General features: G+C 69.1%; 1 protein-coding gene across 2 annotated transcripts in view; it reads left to right on the forward strand.

Annotated features, from left to right (window-relative positions):
- The window catches only part of LRP1 (LDL receptor related protein 1), a 72,953-nt gene that overhangs the window by 50,169 nt on the left and 3,640 nt on the right, over positions 1-19,144 (forward strand). For both annotated transcript variants that reach the window (XM_037515041.2, XM_037515040.2), the window contains exons 39-79: positions 188-339; positions 421-545; positions 864-1,241; positions 2,522-2,711; positions 3,275-3,479; positions 3,809-4,001; positions 4,561-4,686; positions 4,835-4,963; positions 5,125-5,244; positions 5,399-5,512; positions 5,769-5,918; positions 5,992-6,114; positions 6,387-6,503; positions 6,617-6,745; positions 6,942-7,064; positions 7,142-7,282; positions 7,357-7,547; positions 8,235-8,418; positions 8,520-8,605; positions 8,763-8,882; positions 9,162-9,349; positions 9,475-9,680; positions 10,122-10,310; positions 10,768-10,916; positions 11,311-11,404; positions 11,506-11,622; positions 11,819-11,938; positions 12,198-12,320; positions 12,490-12,615; positions 12,962-13,078; positions 13,710-13,816; positions 13,916-14,048; positions 14,529-14,648; positions 15,472-15,594; positions 15,899-16,039; positions 16,122-16,256; positions 16,329-16,448; positions 17,324-17,592; positions 18,100-18,278; positions 18,698-18,804; positions 18,954-19,070. In XM_037515041.2, coding sequence (XP_037370938.1) covers positions 188-339; positions 421-545; positions 864-1,241; positions 2,522-2,711; positions 3,275-3,479; positions 3,809-4,001; positions 4,561-4,686; positions 4,835-4,963; positions 5,125-5,244; positions 5,399-5,512; positions 5,769-5,918; positions 5,992-6,114; positions 6,387-6,503; positions 6,617-6,745; positions 6,942-7,064; positions 7,142-7,282; positions 7,357-7,547; positions 8,235-8,418; positions 8,520-8,605; positions 8,763-8,882; positions 9,162-9,349; positions 9,475-9,680; positions 10,122-10,310; positions 10,768-10,916; positions 11,311-11,404; positions 11,506-11,622; positions 11,819-11,938; positions 12,198-12,320; positions 12,490-12,615; positions 12,962-13,078; positions 13,710-13,816; positions 13,916-14,048; positions 14,529-14,648; positions 15,472-15,594; positions 15,899-16,039; positions 16,122-16,256; positions 16,329-16,448; positions 17,324-17,592; positions 18,100-18,278; positions 18,698-18,804; positions 18,954-19,070 — 6,076 coding nt within the window. The remainder of the gene's footprint in view (positions 1-187; positions 340-420; positions 546-863; positions 1,242-2,521; positions 2,712-3,274; positions 3,480-3,808; positions 4,002-4,560; positions 4,687-4,834; positions 4,964-5,124; positions 5,245-5,398; positions 5,513-5,768; positions 5,919-5,991; positions 6,115-6,386; positions 6,504-6,616; positions 6,746-6,941; positions 7,065-7,141; positions 7,283-7,356; positions 7,548-8,234; positions 8,419-8,519; positions 8,606-8,762; positions 8,883-9,161; positions 9,350-9,474; positions 9,681-10,121; positions 10,311-10,767; positions 10,917-11,310; positions 11,405-11,505; positions 11,623-11,818; positions 11,939-12,197; positions 12,321-12,489; positions 12,616-12,961; positions 13,079-13,709; positions 13,817-13,915; positions 14,049-14,528; positions 14,649-15,471; positions 15,595-15,898; positions 16,040-16,121; positions 16,257-16,328; positions 16,449-17,323; positions 17,593-18,099; positions 18,279-18,697; positions 18,805-18,953; positions 19,071-19,144) is intronic.

A 19,144-nucleotide genomic window follows, 5' to 3' on the forward strand; every position in this document is an offset into this window, starting at 1 on the left:
AGACTCTGGCCACGCCAGAGATGGGGCGTCACACAGCAGTGCAGAGTGGAGGGATGCCTAGAGGTCAGCAGGGCAGAGGACAGAGGGCAGGGGGATACAGAGGAAGGAGGACAAAGACAGGAGAGGCGGGAGAGAGCGGGACCCTCCTCCGCGGGGAGCTGGAGGTGAGGCGGTGCTCTGGCCGCAGGATGGGAAGCTGTACTGGTGTGACGCCCGGACGGACAAGATCGAGAGGATCGACCTGGAGACAGGTGAGAACCGCGAGGTGGTTCTGTCCAGCAACAACATGGACATGTTCTCAGTGTCCGTGTTTGAGGATTTCATCTATTGGAGCGACAGGTGAGGGCTTGTGTCCCGGCCGCCGGTGCCCTCCCGCCCGGCCCCGTTGAGGTCCCGCTCACCGGCCTCCCCCCTCCCCAGGACTCACGCCAACGGCTCCATCAAGCGCGGGAGCAAAGACAATGCCACAGACTCTGTGCCCCTGAGAACAGGCATCGGCGTCCAGCTCAAGGACATCAAAGTCTTCAACCGGGACCGGCAGAAAGGTGAGCTGGGCCCGGGACCGGCGGGAGAGGCCCAAGGGGCCTGCTGACTGGGGGTGCTCTCCGGGCCCAGCGTGAGAGGACAGGGAGGGAAGGCAGACTCAAGCGCTCTGTCTCGGGGCCCCCGAGACCCAGGGCCAGTGAGAGAGCAGCAAGCTCTCGTTGGGTGCAGGGGGCCGCAAGTTGTCTGGACTGGGGACGCTGAGGCAGAAGAGGGGCCAAGCAGAGTCTCCACCTCAGCCGAGCCGACAGGGCGGGTGACACCCCCGAGATGGGCCCGGCCGCCCCCCCACCTCCTCCTCCCGCTCGCGCTCCCTCCAGGCACCAACGTGTGTGCGGTGGCCAATGGCGGGTGCCAGCAGCTGTGCCTGTACCGGGGCGGCGGGCAGCGGGCCTGCGCCTGTGCCCACGGGATGCTGGCGGAGGACGGGGCGTCCTGCCGTGAGTACGCCGGCTACCTGCTCTACTCGGAGCGCACCATCCTCAAGAGCGTCCACCTGTCGGACGAGCGCAACCTCAACGCGCCGGTGCAGCCCTTTGAGGACCCTGAGCACATGAAGAATGTCATCGCTCTGGCCTTCGACTACCGAGCGGGCACCTCCCCGGGGACCCCCAATCGCATCTTCTTCAGCGACATCCACTTCGGGAACATCCAGCAGATCAACGATGACGGCTCGGGGAGGACCACCATTGTGGAGAGTGAGCCCAGACCCTTGTCTTCCAGGCAGTGGGGGTGGCCGTGGGAGAATGAGCACAGACTCAGCCAGAGCGCCCCCCAGCCCCGCCACTTTGGTATCCCCCCCGGCACGTGTCTGACAACTGACCTGTGAGCCACGCTGCACTCACTGCACTCACCTGCGGTGTCTTCGGAGCTGGCCCCTGTCACTTCTGCCACAGGTCCTGGTTCTGCCCCCAGGGGGTACAGAGTAAGCCAAGGTTCCCCTCTGTGTGGTGGGGGCTCTGGCACGGGCTGCTGAGACAGACCCGGGCTCAAACCCAGAGGCGGGATTCCAGGCGCTCGGGCACGTCTGTGATGCTCGCCAGCCTGCGGCTCTCACCTGTGTAGAGACAGGGTTACCTGAGGCTGCAGGTGCCATCCGCAGCTCCACGGCGACAGGCTGTGCTCCAGGAGGAGGAGCCAGGGTGGAGATGTCACCCAAGGGCGGCCTCATCCCTCTTAGGACACTGCCCTTTGGGTCCACTACCATTTTCTCTTAGGCTGGACACACCCCGGCCCTGGGACTCATTCATTTGCTCAGTTCCTCGGTCCGCCTGTCCACAGAGACCCGCCAGGCGCCGAGCTAGGTGCTGGGCTGCAGTGGTGATAAACACGCCTCTCCTTGCAGCTTCTCCGCAGTTTTTGCTCCACATAATCGAGCTCACATGCCTGCTAAACGTGCAGGGTGTGGAGCGAAACCCAATACTGGGTAATGGTCACTGTCGGGAGACGCTGGCAGAACTGTCCCCTCCCGGCTACTGTTCTGACTGCAGCAGCGCCATTAACGCAGCCTCCTGGCAGCCGGTCATCGTCCAGACGTGGCCACCACACTCAGTCCTTTTCTCTCAAACTGCTGGTCCACTGCGCCTCTCGCTGTGCACTTAGTCTTGAACCAGGATCCTCTTAAGCAGGAAACGCCCGGTCCAGCCCAAGTAGGATTTGATTTGCTGACATCAAGTTTGCTCCCAACTTGGCAAAACCGTTGCTTCTGGAAAGTGTGGCCCTTACATGAAGCCAAGCCCCCCAGCAGTGGGGAGACATGAGAAAAGGGTTAGGGAGAGGGACCATGGTCCATCTGGGTGGAAAATAGGGTGATAGAGAAGGGCTGGGGGCTCCAGGGTGGTGCCCGCGTGCCCCCCAGCTCTCACAACCTTCTAGCCCTGCGTGCCCCGGGCCACCCCTCTGAGCTCCTGCCCCGGCTGCCCCTTCCGCTGCGCTCTCTTGCCCCAGCCTGACCCACCACCGCCCTGTTTCCTTGCAGACGTGGGTTCTGTGGAGGGCCTGGCCTATCACCGTGGCTGGGACACCCTCTACTGGACGAGCTACACGACCTCCACCATCACCCGCCACACGGTGGACCAGACCCGTCCGGGGGCCTTCGAGCGCGAGACAGTCATCACCATGTCCGGAGACGACCACCCCCGGGCCTTTGTGCTGGACGAGTGCCAGAAGTGAGCTTTGGGCCCGAACATGGGGTGCAGTGAGAGGGGATGTGGGGGAGGGGAGCGGGGGGTGCAGGAACAGGAGGGGCTGCTCCACCCTGAGCTCGCCGGTCCTCGCTGAGTGACCGTGGACCAGTGTGCGACTTCTCTGGGTCTCGGTGTCCTCATCTGGATAGAAGGGTCACGGTTCCTCAGGGGTCATGGCACGGAATGAGTGACGCTCTGTGAGGCGGAGCAGAATAGAGGAAATGGAGGCACCGCAGGCCAAGTAACTTGCTGAGGTTCCGAGCCGCCTTGTGGTGTAGCCAGGACAGGAGCCACAGAGCCCGGCTCCCCCGGCCACCCTGGCTCCGGGGCTGAGGGTGACCGTGCTGCAGACACAGAGGAGGATACGTGCTCACACACTCGGGCTTCCTGGGCGCGCGGGCTGTGTTGAGGTCGCCTGTGGCTGGGCTGGGATCTGGCCCACACCCTGGCTGACCTGTGGGTCCTGGCCGTTGCAGGCTCTGGCCTCGGCCCCCGCGGGCCCCCTGGCTTAGACACCTGACACCTGTGGCCTTCTCTCCCCCCAGCCTGATGTTCTGGACCAACTGGAATGAGCAGCACCCCAGCATCATGCGGGCAGCACTGTCAGGGGCCAATGTCCTGACTCTCATCGAGAAGGACATCCGCACCCCCAACGGCCTGGCCATCGACCACCGTGCGGAGAAGCTGTACTTCTCGGACGCCACGCTGGACAAGATTGAGCGCTGCGAGTATGACGGCTCCCACCGCTACGTGAGTCTCCAGGAAGAGCACGGGGCTCAGGAGGGGGCGGCCCAGACCCGGAGCCGCGGAAAGGGAGGCCACATGGCTGGTGGGGATCCGGGAGGAGGAGGGGAGTCTCAGCCCCACCCTGGCACTGCCAGAGCCACGCAGCCCAAGCCTCCGGGCCTGGCGTCCACACCAGCTAAGTGAGAGTCACAGAGCGCCTGTGCCCCCTCCCCGTTCCATGACGAGGTCTGCAGGGCCTAGGCTGGGCCCCCCACCTTTCCCCAGCCCGTTGTGGGGTGTGGAATCGGGGCGCACATCCTGCCCGCACCCACTGGGCATGGTGGTGCCTGCAGGTGATCCTGAAGTCAGAGCCGGTCCACCCCTTCGGCCTGGCCGTGTATGGGGAGCACATCTTCTGGACGGACTGGGTGCGGCGGGCCGTGCAGCGGGCCAACAAGTATGTGGGCAGCGACATGAAGCTGCTGCGTGTGGACATCCCCCAGCAGCCCATGGGCATCATCGCCGTGGCCAACGACACCAACAGCTGTGAGTGGGGCGCGCCCCCTCCCGGCTCTGCCACCTCCCGCCCACCCTCCTGGCACGGACACACGTGCATGCACACGTCCAGGCACACTGCACCCTGGTCCTGCTGCCCGGGGTCTCCACCTGCACACACACGTCACCCCCAGGAAACTCTGAGGTGCCCAGGCACCTGGCTCCTCTGGCTCCCCAAGACACCTGTGCACACACAGGCGCACACTCATGCCACCCTGAAAACGGGTCTCATCCACCCCCAGCATATGTTCTGTTCATGCTGCCTACCAGAGCCCTGCGCACCCCAGCCGCAGAGCCTGTGCACACCCCGGCTCCGCCTGCACCCCCGCGGGCACAGGCTCCCCCACGGCTCTGGCTGTGTCCCCCACACCTATGAGCACACGCATCCTACGTCAGCCCACCCCAGCACCCCCGCCCAGCCTCCCACGGCAGCCTTTCCCATCGTCCCCGCTGTGAGCCCCGCGCCACGCCCGGGAGACCTCTGTGAAGCTGCGCGAGGGAGGGCGTCGGGCACAGCAGCCAGCATCAGCCCGCTCTTGGCCCTGCGCAGGCGAGCTCTCCCCTTGCCGCATCAACAACGGGGGCTGCCAGGACCTGTGCCTGCTCACTCACCAAGGCCACGTCAACTGCTCCTGCCGTGGCGGCCGCGTCCTCCAGGAGGACCTCACCTGCCGAGGTGAGAGGGGAGAGCGCGGGCGGGTGCTGGGGACCCGGCGCCACGTGGGCCTCTCCCAGGAGAAGCTGAGGGTGACCTCAGTGCTGGAGGGGAGGGGCCCCCACTCGGGCCCCCAGGCCGAGTCACGAGCTCCCGCCTCCCTCCCCAGCGGTGAATTCCTCTTGCCGAGCACAAGACGAGTTCGAGTGCGCCAACGGCGAGTGCATCGCCTTCGGCCTGACCTGCGACGGCGTCTCCCACTGCAAGGACAAGTCCGACGAGAAGCCGTCCTACTGCAGTAAGGCGCCTCGGGCCTCGGCGGGGCGGCCCGGGAGGGAGCAAGAGCTGTGGCCCCAGGGGAGCTCACAGACTCGCGAAGGCAGGACCAGGGAGGCCCGAGCCCGGCCGGCGTGCCATGCCGGGAGCTGCTGCCCACTCAGACCCGCGCCCCCTCCGCAGATTCCCGCCGCTGCAAGAAGACTTTCCGCCAGTGCAGCAACGGGCGCTGCGTGCCCCACGCGCTGTGGTGCAACGGGGCGGACGACTGCGGGGACGGCTCCGACGAGATACCCTGCAACAGTGAGTGGGCGCCCTGGCGCACGCGCCCCGCCCCAGGCGCCCGCCCTCTGCCCCGCCCCTTGCCAAGCTTTGTCGCCAAGTCCCCGGGAGGCTGGTCGGGCTCGGTGCCGGCCTGGGCAGGGCCCTGGTCTGATGGACAGCACGGTTGTTCCAGAGACGGCCTGCGGGGCCGGCGAGTTCCGCTGCCGGGACGGCTCCTGCATCGGGAACTCCAGCCGCTGCAACCAGTTTGTGGACTGTGAGGACGCCTCGGACGAGATGAACTGCAGTGAGTGTCACCCCCGCCGCTGGGGCGCCTCAGCTCCCGAGGTCCAGCCCCTCACCCCCACCCCCACGTTCCCCGCTGCCTGCCCCTCGCTGGCCCACGCAGTTGGGGGGCCCCCAGGCTCCCCACTGCCTGCCCTGTCCTGCTCCTGCTCCCCGAGATGTGGGGAGGGTGGGGACACTGCCCGCTGGAAGGGCAGTCAGGGCCAGCGGCTGCCCAGAGGGAGGGAACCAGGCCTCACCCCAGCTCCTGCCCCCAGGCGCCACCGACTGCAGCAGCTACTTCCGCCTGGGGGTGAAGGGCGTGCGCTTCCAGCCCTGCGAGCGGACCTCCCTCTGCTACGCGCCCAGCTGGGTGTGCGACGGCGCCAACGACTGCGGGGACTACAGCGACGAGCGGGACTGCCCAGGTCTGGCCGGGCCGGGCGTGCGGGGCTGCCGGCCTCTGGGGGGAGCCGGGCCTCACGCCTCCCTTGCCCCCAGGTGTGAAGCGCCCCAGATGCCCCCTGAATTACTTCGCCTGCCCCAGTGGACGCTGCATCCCCATGAGCTGGACGTGTGACAAGGAGGACGACTGTGAACACGGGGAGGACGAGATCCACTGCAGTGAGTGCCCGCGGCAGCCGCTGCCCCACCCGGGCGCCCGAGGGCCAGCGGGGCAGGCCGGGGGCTGCACCGCAGCCGCTGAGACCCCGTCCGGGTCCCGCCTCTTGGTTGCCTTCCAGGAAATGCCCCCCTGGGAGGAGAGCACCCAGGCCGCACCCCCAGCCCCTCACCCAGATAGACCCAGGGGCAGGGGCTGCTGGGGGTCCCCTCTGCCCCCGCTGAGCGGCCTGCCGCCCCCTCCCCCTCCTAACTATGGCTTCCGACTGCCCCAGACAAGTTCTGCTCAGAGGCCCAGTTCGAGTGCCAGAACCACCGCTGCATCTCCAAGCAGTGGCTGTGTGACGGCAGCGACGACTGCGGCGACGGCTCGGACGAGGCCGCGCACTGTGGTGAGGGCGGGGTCGGCCCAGCGGTGCCCCCAGGGGACAGCTCGGCGTGGGGCGTCCCCCTCTGCCCAGCCCAGCCGCCTCGCAGGTCTCTCAGCGGCTCCCTGTCCCCACAGAAGGCAAAACCTGCGGCCCCTCCTCCTTCTCCTGCCCGGGCACCCACGTGTGCGTCCCCGAGCGCTGGCTCTGTGACGGCGACAAGGACTGCGCGGACGGCGCGGACGAGAGCGTCTCGGCCGGCTGCCGTGAGTGGCGGGGGCTGGGGCGGACATGAGGGGCGACGTCCCGCTTTGCAGAGGGGGAAATGGAGGTCCAGGGGACAGAGGGGGCAGCGGGGGTCACCGCAGGGTCAGGGCAGAGCCCGGGAGTCTGGACGCCCGTTCCGGCCCGAGCCGGCCGGCGGGTGGGCGGGGGCTGAGGGGCCGTGCCCGCCGTGTCCAGTGTACAACAGCACCTGTGACGACCGCGAGTTCACGTGCCAGAACCGCCAGTGCATCCCCAAGCACTTCGTGTGCGACCACGACCGCGACTGCGCCGACGGCTCCGACGAGTCCCCCGAGTGTGGTGAGCCCAGCGCCCGGGGGCCGGCCTGCCCCTCCGCCGGCTGCGCGGGCGCCCGCCTCACCGCCCTCCTCCCCCAGAGTACCCGACCTGCGGCCCCAGCGAGTTCCGCTGCGCCAACGGCCGCTGCCTGAGCTCCCGCCAGTGGGAGTGCGACGGCGAGAACGACTGTCACGACCAGAGCGACGAGGCCCCCAAGAACCCGCACTGCACCAGCCCAGGTGCCGCCCCGCCCTCGGCCGTGTCCCGCCACCCCCCCCACCTCCACCCCGCTGACCCGCACTCTGCCCCCCAGAGCACAAGTGCAACGCCTCCTCGCAGTTCCTGTGCGGCGGCGGGCGCTGCGTGGCCGAGGCCCTGCTCTGCAACGGCCGCGACGACTGCGGCGACGGCTCCGACGAGCGAGGCTGCCACGTCAACGAGTGTCTCAGCCACAAGCTCAGCGGCTGCAGCCAGGACTGCGAGGACCTCAAGATCGGCTTCAAGGTGTGCCCTGCCCCGGCCCAGCCTCCTCACCCGCCCCAGGAGGCGTCTCGCCGCCCCACAGAGCCTGGCCAGGCGGAGCTCTGGGCTCTGGGGCGCAGCAGTGAAGGAAACAGGGGTCTCGCCCTCGGGCCCTGCGCGTGCGTGAGGGAAGAGCCAGCAGGCTCTGCTCAGAGAAGACAAGGGTGTGCGAGGAAGGGCGGCGGACGTCCGTCGGCACCAGGCACACAGGCCCCGGGAGAGGCCAGGCGGGAGAGCGGAGTCCCAGGGCGATGGCCTCAGAGGTGGCATTTACGTCCTCGAGGGTGGCTCCGGTCCCCAGGGCAACATGGAGGGAGAGAGGGAGGCCCGGGGCTCAGTGACAGGCAGAGGAGCCTGAGACAGGGCAGCCGCCAGGGTGGAGCAGCCACATGAAGAAGGCGCTTTGCCCGAGGAGGCCTGTGGGCAGCTGCCAGGCGGTGCTCACGGCCGTGGAGGCCTGAGCTCAGCCCCAGGCCGAGACTCGAGCGGCTCCAGTGGGGTGAGAGCCCGCTGCTGGCCGGCCGGCTGCACCCCCTCGCCACCTGCCTCCCCTCAGAGCCAGCCCTCCAAGGTGGAGGGAGCCAGGGGTCCCCCTCGGGGGAGGCCCCGCGCCTGCAGGCCCAGCCCCTGCGCCGCCCCGCCCCAGCTCAAGGCTCCCTGTGCCCGCAGTGCCGCTGCCGCCCCGGCTTCCGGCTGAAGGACGACGGCCGGACGTGTGCCGACGTGGACGAGTGCAGCACCACCTTCCCCTGCAGCCAGCGCTGCATCAACACCCACGGCAGCTACAAGTGCCTGTGCGTGGAGGGCTACGCCCCCCGTGGCGGGGACCCCCACAGCTGCAAAGCCGTGACTGGTGAGACGGCCCTGGGGTGGCGCAAGAGGGGCAGGCAGAGGGGCTGGGCAGGAGGGCTGGGGCAGCAGAGCTGGGAGCTAAGCAGGGTCCTCTGTCTCCAGATGAGGAGCCATTTTTGATCTTTGCCAACCGGTACTACCTGCGCAAGCTCAACCTGGACGGCTCCAACTACACCCTGCTGAAGCAGGTGCCGGCCAGCCCTCACCCCCCGCGCCCACAGACCCAGGGCTCTCCCCGCCCAGAACGCCCCGCACCCTCCGCCAGGGCCGCCAGCCCTCACCCCACCCCCATGCCCCGCCATCACGTCCTGATCCTACAGTCGCCCCCCCCGAACCCACGTCCAGGGCCTGAACAACGCCGTCGCCTTGGACTTCGACTACCGGGAGCAGATGATTTACTGGACGGACGTGACGACGCAGGGCAGCATGATCCGGAGGATGCACCTCAACGGCAGCAACGTGCAGGTGAGGCCGGAGCGCCGCTCCCCAGCCGCGACCCGGGGGCCCAGAGATCCGGCCCCAGCACCCCCTCCCAGAGGGCTCGCTCCGGCTCCAGGCCGTCTCCCCTTCTCCCCACACCCATCAAAATGAGACTTCTGTCTCCCTGGCCCCCGCGTCACCGTGTGACCCTGCTGGAGTGTCGCTGACAGGGCTGGTGCTGAGCTCCCCGCCTGACACACGGGGACTCCGAGCCTCAGCGGGGCTCAGGGGCTGCCCCAGTCACGGGCCGTCCCCCGCCCGCAGGTGCTGCACCGCACAGGCCTCAGCAACCCCGATGGCCTCGCCGTGGACTGGGTGGGCGGCAACCTGTACTGGTGCGACAAGGGCCGTGACACCATCGAAGTGTCCAAGCTCAACGGGGCCTACCGGACGGTGCTGGTCAGCTCTGGCCTCCGTGAGCCCAGAGCGCTGGTGGTGGATGTGCAGAACGGGTATGAAGACGGGACTGGGGGGCTGGAAGCGGGGTACACTCGGGCATCCAGGCCCAGCCACCCTGCAGGCTCCTAGGAGGACCCGTTGCTGATTCCTCACGACCCACCGCTCACCCCCCCGCCAGGTACCTGTACTGGACAGACTGGGGTGACCACTCTCTAATCGGCCGGATCGGCATGGACGGGTCCGGGCGCAGCGTCATCGTGGACACCAAGATCACGTGGCCCAACGGGCTGACTCTGGACTATGTCACCGAGCGCATCTACTGGGCCGACGCCCGCGAGGACTACATTGAGTTTGCCAGCCTGGATGGCTCCAACCGCCACGTCGGTCAGTCCCCATGAGGCTGCCCAGCGCAGCCCACCTGGAGGGAGGGGTCCGAAGCCGCTGGCATCAGGCCTCGGGCAAGAGTCTGTGCTAGGAGTACCCTGTGGGCCACCGCCAGCTCTTGGGAAAGAGAAAGAAAGCCGGGTCCTATGTACAAGTTCTGGGTGACAGGAGCCCAGAACAGCGGTGTGGGAGGCCCGGGGCTGGGGACCTCAGCCCTCCCCCCTTTTCTGATCGGAAAGCTTAGCTTGTGGGGCAGGAAGCCACGCTCACACAGGCCTGAGTCCCGCGGCTGCCACTGGCTGGCTGTGCCCAGGGAAGCCACTTCACCGCCGGAGCTGGCACGATGCCGCCTCCCAGGGCTGCTCGGGGCTGTGGTGGTCCAGCAGGACAGACCCGGCAGTGCTTGGCCTTGAACGGCTGCTGGGTCTGCCCTGCCCACAGTGCTGAGCCAGGACATCCCACACATCTTTGCGCTGACCCTGTTTGAGGACTACGTGTACTGGACCGACTGGGAGACGAAGTCCATCAACCGGGCCCACAAGACCACAGGCGCCAACAAGACGCTGCTCATCAGCACCCTGCACCGGCCCATGGACCTGCACGTCTTCCATGCCCTGCGCCAGCCTGACGGTGAGGGCCCGGAGGGGCCAGGTGACGGGGCGAGCTGGGCAGAGAGGTGGGGGCGCAGGCCCCAGCAGAGACGTGGTGCCCTCAGCAGGTCTGGCCCTGGGGAGCTGCACCCCAGCCTCAGTACAGGCCGGGCACCTGGTCAGCAGGGCAGGGCTTGGTGCTGACCCCAGAGCCGGGACCCAGAAGGCAGGGAGGGCACAGGTGAGGGAGTGTGGGGGTCAGGCCTGGCCCAGTCCCGGGCCGCGGGAGGATCCTCTCCAGCCTCTGGTGTCAGCTCCCTCCTGAAAGAGCAGGATTTGGAACGTCCCAACTCAGCCAGGGCAGAGCCGCTGGGCCGCCTCTCTAGACCAGACATGTGTCCCGTGGGTGCCGCCTGCCCTCTGCCAGAGGCCGCGGCTCGGGAGCGCTGGCCCATAAATTGGGTAGGATTCCAATTTCATTTCTTTTTCTCGGGCAGTGCCCAACCACCCCTGCAAGGTCAACAATGGCGGCTGCAGCAACCTGTGCCTGCTGTCCCCTGGGGGCGGCCACAGGTGTGCCTGCCCCACCAACTTCTACCTGGGCGGTGACGGGCGCACCTGTGTGTCCAACTGCACAGCAAGTCAGGTGAGACTCCCCCCCACCCCGGGCACTGATGCTGCACTCCCCGGACCCCCACACCGGCTCTAATGTCCTCACGCATCTGGTTTTCCACGCTAACACCCCCACATTTCTTGCCTACCTCTTGTCTCCCCACAGCAATACCTTTACACCTGTCACCTCACACAAACCCTCCCCCCGACAGCCTCACCCTGCCCCTCCCTCCCCAATACCCCCTCGACACTCCCCTAACACAGATCCCGCCTGGCCTTCCTGCGCTCACCCTGGCCCCCCTCCAGCTCACCCTCCCCCCAAAACACCCTGACCCCACTGCTGCTTGGAAACATCCCAGCCCCTGAAAAGAAAACCTCCTGAGTTCCCCAGACCCCCGCCAACCCCTCTCGCCCCACCTGCCCTCCAGTTCGTGTGCAAGAACGACAAGTGCATCCCCTTCTGGTGGAAGTGCGACACGGAGGACGACTGCGGCGACCACTCGGACGAGCCCCCCGACTGTCGTGAGTGCCCAGGGCGCGGGGAGGTGCCCTGCGGGCAGGCGGGCGGGGACGGGCCGGCTCCGGGCAGCCCCAGCCCTCTGACGCGGAGCCCCCGCCCGCAGCCGAGTTCAAGTGCCGCCCCGGCCAGTTCCAGTGCTCCACGGGCATCTGCACCAACCCCGCCTTCATCTGCGACGGCGACAACGACTGCCAGGACAACAGCGACGAAGCCAACTGCGGTAAAGGGCCCCCCGCGGCCCCCCGGGGACGTGGACCTTTGGTGCTGAGCCCCAAGATGAGGAGGCGCAGCCACAGCAGCCTCCGCCCGGCCTGGGCTCCTGCTGCTCCCGGCCCTGAGCCTGCTCCTGCTCCCCCAGGGCGTGGGGTGCCCCGAGTGCTCCAGCCGCCAGGGCTCACCCCCCTCCCCGCCCCCAGACATCCACGTGTGCCTGCCCAGCCAGTTCAAGTGCACCAACACCAACCGCTGCATCCCCGGCATCTTCCGCTGCAACGGGCAGGACAACTGCGGGGACGGCGAGGACGAGAGAGACTGTCGTGAGCGCCCGTGGGGCGGGGGCCCCCCAGGCGGGGGCTGGGCGGGGACACGAGTCACGGGGCGGGGGCTTGGTTCGCGCGTGAAATCATTGCCCGGGACAGAGAAGGGCGGCGAGAGAACAGACAGCGCGGGCCCTGGAGAGGCGCCGCCCGCCCCACAGGCCCTTGCCACTGACCGGCGGACTCGGGGGAGGAAGGGCCCGGGGCCTGCGTGGCCGTGGCCGTGGCACAGGCGCCTCTTCTCTTCCCCGCCCCGCAGCCGAGGTGACCTGCGCCCCCAACCAGTTCCAGTGCTCCATCACCAAGCGCTGCATCCCCCGCGTCTGGGTCTGCGACCGCGACAACGACTGCGTGGACGGCAGCGACGAGCCGGCCAACTGCAGTGAGTGGCCCGTGGCCCCGGCCAGAGCCCCCGCCCGCCCGGCAGCCTGCTGTCCCCCAGGCGTCCCTCGGGGTGACACCCCCAGGACCCCCGCGGTGCCGCTCCCACCCCCTCCCACCCCGCAGCGCTGTCCTGAAAGGCGCCTCCCCTTCCCCGCCCGCCCCCGCAGCCCAGATGACCTGCGGCGTGGACGAGTTCCGCTGCAAGGACTCCGGGCGCTGCATCCCCGCGCGCTGGAAGTGCGACGGCGAGGACGACTGCGGGGACGGCTCTGACGAGCCCAAGGAGGAGTGTGGTGAGCTGCCCGAGCCCCGGCCCGGAGCCCCCGCCCAGGGACACCCCGCTCCCGGGGAGGGGGCCCCGCCGCTGGCCAAGGGCTGCCTGGGGGCCGGCGCCCCCTCCGCCTCCTCCCCCGGCCTGTGCCCGCCGCCCCCTCCCTCGCCAGCACGCACCTGTGCGGCCTCTGCTGCCCGCCCCGCGGGCTCCGTGACCCCCAGAGCGGTCGCCACGGCCCAGGCCCCGGCTCCCCGCGCCCCGCTGGGCTCCTCACCTGCTCCCCTACCCCAGCCGCCGTGACAGTGTCCGAAGACCTGGCCTCTGCCCCCCCGCCCCAACGTCTGCCCCCCAACCTGCCTCCCCAGACGAGCGCACCTGTGAGCCCTACCAGTTCCGCTGCAAGAACAACCGCTGCGTGCCCGGCCGCTGGCAGTGCGACTACGACAACGACTGCGGGGACAACTCGGACGAGGAGAGCTGCAGTATGTCCCCCCCCGCCCCGAGGGCCCCCAGCCCCCGCACCGCCCTCCTCGGCGCCCACCCTCACCGCACAGCTGCACCGGGGCAGGCGGCCGCCCCCAGGCTGGGCCAGGAGCCCCTCCCGCCTCACCCCTCCATGTCGTGTACTGAGTTTGTGCCATTTCACCTCATCTCATGTTTCTCTCCATTTTCACACTGTCCTCCCGGGGCTGCAGAGGTAGGTGTCTCTGATGTGCCCCTGCTCCCGCCACACCCTGCCTCTGCCCAGCGCCCGTCCGCCCCCGTGCTGTGCCTCAGCCCCTCGCCCCCACCGGCCGCTCCCTAACCCCGGTGCTTGTCCTGGTGGTCTCGTCCTCCCCACCCCCCACACTCAGCCTGTCCCGAGGGCAGGGCCCGGGACCCGTGGCTCTCGTGTATTTGCCCCGGCGGGTAGGTGTGAGCACCCTCTGCGCGCAGCTGCCCCACAGGGACAGCCACGGGTTGGCCCGGCGCTGGCCGACCATCTGGGCGCTCGCGCCGGTCGACCGTGGCCTTTAGGGACACGGGGTGGGCAATAGCCCGGGGCTGGAGACGCCCCCAGGACTGGATCCCCATGCCCACCTCCCTGGGGCCTGTCTCTCCCCGTCACCCCAGCCCCCCGGCCCTGCTCCGAGAGCGAGTTCTCCTGCGCCAACGGCCGCTGCATCGCCGGGCGCTGGAAGTGCGATGGGGACCACGACTGTGCGGATGGCTCAGACGAGGTGGGCAGGGGCACCGGAGGCGGGGGTGGCCAAGGGAGAGCCGGCGCGGGGCTGCCGGGGTGCCCACATCTGACCAGGACGCTGCGCCTGTGCCCACAGAAAGACTGCACCCCCCGCTGCGACATGGACCAGTTCCAGTGCAAGAGCGGCCACTGCATCCCGCTGCGCTGGCGCTGCGACGCGGACGCCGACTGCATGGACGGCAGCGACGAGGAGGCCTGTGGCACCGGCGGTGAGCCCCAGCCCGCCCGGCCTCTGCGGGCCCCCGGCAGCGCTCAGTTGGGGGGCCGGTGGGCCGCACTCCCGCAGACACCGGGGCGGGGGGCTAGGCCACGAGGTGGACCCGCCTGCTCAGTGCCCTGAGGGAGCAGCTTGAAGCTGGAAGAGGGAAGGGTGGGCCTTTGGGCAGAGGCCCTGGTGGGGAGGGCAGGCGTCCGGGCTCTGCCCCAGTGGCACTAAAATCTGGGTCTCCTGACGGCCCGCCAGTGCCCCCCCAACCCTCGGAGCCCTCTGGACACGCTTCCCCGAAAGGCCTCCCCTCTAAGTACCAGAGGGGCTGCTCCGCCCCCGCCGCCAGGCCGGTGGGGAACCGGGAGACTCGGAAGCCGGCTGCTGGGCCACGCGCGCTCCCCGGGGACCGAGGCCCCCTCCCCGGTCCCTGCGGAGGGAGGGCTCAGGGCTCAGGTGTCATCCTCTGCTCCCCGGGGTCCAGTGCGAACCTGCCCGCTGGACGAGTTCCAGTGCAACAACACGCTGTGCAAGCCGCTGGCCTGGAAGTGCGACGGCGAGGACGACTGCGGCGACAACTCGGACGAGAACCCCGAGGAGTGCGGTGAGGGCCGGGGCCGGGAGGGCAGGGGCAGGGCGGGCAGGGGCAGGGGCAGGGCGGGCAGGGCGGGCAGGGGCCAGGCCGGGGCAGGGCGGGCAGGGGCAGGGCGGGCAGAGGCCAGGCTGGGGCAGGGCGGGCAGGGGCGAGGCCGGGGCAGGGCGGGCAGGGGCCAGGCCGGGGCAGGGCGGGCAGGGGCAGGGCGGGCAGGGCGAGCAGGGGCGAGGCCGGGGCAGGGCGGGCAGGGGCAGGGCGGGCAGGGCGGGCAGGGCGGGCAGGGGCGAGGCCGGGGCAGGGCGGGCAGGGGCCAGGCCGGGGCAGGGCGGGCAGGGGCAGGGCGGGCAGGGCGGGCAGGGGCGAGGCCGGGGCAGGGCGGGCAGGGCGGGCAGGGGCAGGGTGGGCAGGGGCCAGGGCGGGCAGGGCGGGCAGGGGCAGGGCGGGCAGGGCGGGCAGGGGCGAGGCCGGGGCAGGGCGGGCAGGGCGGGCAGGGGCAGGGCGGGCAGGGCGGGCAGGGGCAGGGTGGGCAGGGGCGAGGCCGGGGCAGGGCGGGCAGGGCGGGCAGGGGCAGGGCGGGCAGGGCGGGCAGGGGCGAGGCCGGGGCAGGGCGGGCAGGGTGGGCAGGGCAGGGCGGGCAGGGGCAGGGCGGGCAGGGCGGGCAGGGGCGAGGCCGGGGCAGGGCGGGCAGGGGCCAGGCCGGGGCAGGGCGGGCAGGGCGGGCAGGGCCGAGGCCGGGGCAGGGCCAGACCGCAGGGCGCAGGGGGGGCTCTCACACGCCCACAGGCCCCCCCCCGCCGAGCCTGATTCCAGCTCTCCCCCGCCGCGCCTGCAGCCCGGTTCATCTGCCCGCCCAACCGGCCCTTCCGCTGCAAGAACGACCGCGTGTGCTTGTGGGTCGGGCGCCAGTGCGACGGCACGGACCACTGTGGGGACGGCACCGACGAGGAGGACTGCGGTGAGCAGGGGCGGGCCCGGGGGCCCCACGAGGGGTGCTGGGAGCTGTGTCTCGGGGGTGGAGTCCCCTGGGAAGAGGAGGACCCGTTGCTGGGAGTCCGGGGCCGTCCTCGGGAGAGGGAGCCGCTGGGAGAGGCCGCAGAGGCCCGGACGTCTGGAGTCTCGACCTGGAGGCCGGGACTCGCTGCTTAACCAGGGTCCCTGCACCTCGGGCCCTGTGACGGCGACTGAGCGGGCGGGGGCCCCGGGGGGAGGAGAGGCCAGCGTGGCGAGCGCCCGGGACCTGATACCCCTGGCGCCCCCAGAGCCCCCCACGGCCCAGCCGACCCACTGCAAAGACAAGAAGGAGTTTCTGTGCCGCAACCAGCGCTGCCTGTCGTCCTCGCTACGCTGCAACATGTTCGACGACTGCGGGGACGGCTCGGATGAGGAGGGCTGCAGCATCGGTGAGAGCCACGGCTGTGGCGGGTGGGCAGGGCGCCCGGCCGGGTGGCTCCGGGACGAGGGTCCGTTCTCTGTCCCCCGCAGATCCCAAGCTGACCAGCTGCGCCACCAACGCCAGCCTCTGTGGGGATGAGGCCCGCTGCGTGCGCACCGAGAAGGCTGCCTACTGCGCCTGCCGCACCGGCTTCCACACCGTGCCCGGCCAGCCGGGGTGCCAGGGTAGGCGGGCACGGCCGGGGGTGGGGGCACTCCCAGTCGCAGGACACCCGTGACCGCCCCTGTCACCCCCAGACATCAACGAGTGCCTGCGCTTCGGCACCTGCTCGCAGCTCTGCAACAACACCAAGGGCGGCCACCTCTGCAGCTGCGCGCGCAACTTCATGAAGACCCACAACACCTGCAAGGCTGAGGGTAGGGGCCGCGGGGGGCAGGGGCTCCCACCCCAGGACAGGCAGTGGGGCGCCGGAGTGGGTCTCTTCCTCCCACACGCTTGCCCAGCGCAGAGCCCCAGACCCACAGGCGCAGCCCCCTGAGCGCAAGGCTGGCAGCTGTGGGGATACGGGAGTCTGGGGTCAGGGCCCCGCTCTGTGCCGCTCACCCCCACCCCCAGGAGGCGGCGCCAGGCCCACAGCGCCCCACTCACATGCTCACGTGTGCCCACCTGCGTATTCCTGTCGCACTTTTTTCTCGGCTCTGTGAGGCATAATTGATAAAGCTGTTATATTTAATGTGTACAAGGTGACGATTTGATATCTACACACCTTGTGAGAGGCCCCCCTCCAGCTAATTAGCACATCCATCACGTCCCTTACTTGTTTTTTTTTTTTTTCGGTGAGAACATGTAAGTTCTACTTCCCCGTGTGCTTTGTACAGACGCCCCGCACACCCGTGTGCACACATGTGCGCACACCCATATGCAACCCATTCCCGTTGCACACTGGCGCCCACTTGTGCCCGTACCCACGCGCACACAGAGCCAACGGTGCGGCACAGAACGTGGCGATCCCAGCCAGGGGTCATGAGCGGGCCAAGGTCCCTGGGGCCGCAGAGGCAGGACGGCTTTGGGATACACAGGTCAGCTCGGGGAGGGAGGGAGGACGTCCCAGCCCTCTGGCCGGTGCCCTGGAGCCCCGCCAGACCGGGACGAGCAGCGGCTTTTGACGGGACCATGTGGTGGGCGGGAAAGAAGACACGTCAGCATGAGCGAGGCGGGTGCACCCAGACGCCCCTCCCGACACGGGCCTGGCTCTTGACCCTCAGCCGTGTCTGGCCTGTCGCCCCTGCAGGCTCAGAGTATCAGGTCCTGTACATCGCCGACGACAACGAGATCCGCAGCCTGTTCCCCAGCCACCCCCACTCGGCCTACGAGCAGGCCTTCCAGGGCGACGAGAGTGTCCGCATCGACGCCATGGACGTCCACGTCAAGGCTGGCCGCGTCTACTGGACCAACTGGCACACGGGCACCATCTCCTACCGCAGCCTGCCACCTGCCGCCCCTCCCACCACCTCCAATCGCCACCGGCGGCAGATTGACCGGGGCGTCACCCACCTTAACGTGAGCACCTGCCCTGGGCAGGTCTGCACTGGCGTGGGGTGTGGGACGACTCTGAGGAGCTTGGCAGGGACAGTGGAGGGGGCAGAGAGCGAGCTGGTGGGGGGACAGCGAGCATGACACAGTGAGTGTGGACGACAGGTAAGCGGAGCAGGAGCAAGCCCAGTGGTTGGCTCTGCCGCACCGCAGCCAAGGCGCAGCCACAGCGGGCAGCCTGGCCTCAGCGCCAGGGCCACGCCCCGTGCCCAGCAGCGCCGCCAACCCGGGTCAGTCTTAGCCAGCTCGTCTGGCCTATTCGGGCCCCGAGTAGACCCTCTGAAGAGCAGGTAACGCCATCCAGTCCAGCCGAAAGTGACCTCTCTGCTCGTGGCCTTGAGATGAGTGTCCGTAGTCTCCAAAGCCAGAGGCCTGGCTCTCAGCCAGGAACGTTTCACGGGGGCAGGCTGGGGCAAGGGTGATAGGCAGGAAGACGAAAGGTGGAAGCCCCTGAAACCACAACCCCCCATGCAGATCTCAGGGCTCAAGATGCCAAGGGGCATCGCCATCGACTGGGTGGCCGGGAACGTGTACTGGACTGACTCGGGCCGAGATGTGATCGAGGTGGCACAGATGAAAGGCGAGAACCGCAAGACGCTCATCTCCGGCATGATCGACGAGCCCCACGCCATTGTGGTGGACCCGCTGAGGGGGTGCGCAGGGGTCCGGCCGCCTCCGGGCTGGGGTGGGGGCAGGGCCAGCATCTCCACACCAGGCGAGTCGGGTGCTCCTTAGTCCCCCACGCCTCCCAGGCACCTCCATCCCACCTGCCCCAGTGCCACCGTGGACGAGAGCCCCAGTCGGCCTCCTCAGGGGGAGCCGTCAGCCAAATTCTGGGCTTTTCTGCACCTGGGGCGGCTCTGCCCACTGCATGCTGTCGTCAGCACATGGCAGCTTGAGTAAAAGATCCTTAGCCAGGCCAGGAGCTGACCCGCTGGCTGTCTAGAGGAGGCAGCAGACCCACCTCCCAACGCCCAGCAGCCCCTATGCCCAGTAGGAGCCCGGCGGCCCACCTCATTCGGCTCCTCATGCAGCCTCGCACCCAGCCACACTCACTGCTTCTCCCTCCCAGCACCATGTACTGGTCGGACTGGGGGAACCACCCCAAGATTGAAACAGCGGCGATGGACGGGACCCTGCGGGAGACGCTGGTGCAGGACAACATCCAGTGGCCCACAGGTCAGGGGGTGGGAGGGGCTACCTGAGTCCCAAGAGCTAGAGGGGAGCACTGGACCCGTATGAAGGTGCCCCCAGAAGAGATGCCATGAGACGGGGCTGTCCTGGGCACGGAGGCAGTTCTGCTCTCACGCAGCTCTCCGCCGCCCCAGGCCTGGCCGTGGACTATCACAACGAGCGGCTGTACTGGGCAGACGCCAAGCTCTCGGTCATCGGCAGCATCCGGCTCAACGGCACAGACCCCATCGTGGCTGCTGATGGCAAACGAGGTCAGTGTCCAGCAGCCGCCTTGGCCAGGCCTGACCTCAGGCCTTCGTTCTCCCCTCTCATCTCGGGCCCTACC

This window comes from Talpa occidentalis, unplaced genomic scaffold, assembly GCF_014898055.3.
Source record: "Talpa occidentalis isolate TD23 unplaced genomic scaffold, MPIMG_talOcc4v2.1 talOcc4.16, whole genome shotgun sequence".
Lineage (NCBI taxonomy): Eukaryota > Metazoa > Chordata > Mammalia > Eulipotyphla > Talpidae > Talpa > Talpa occidentalis.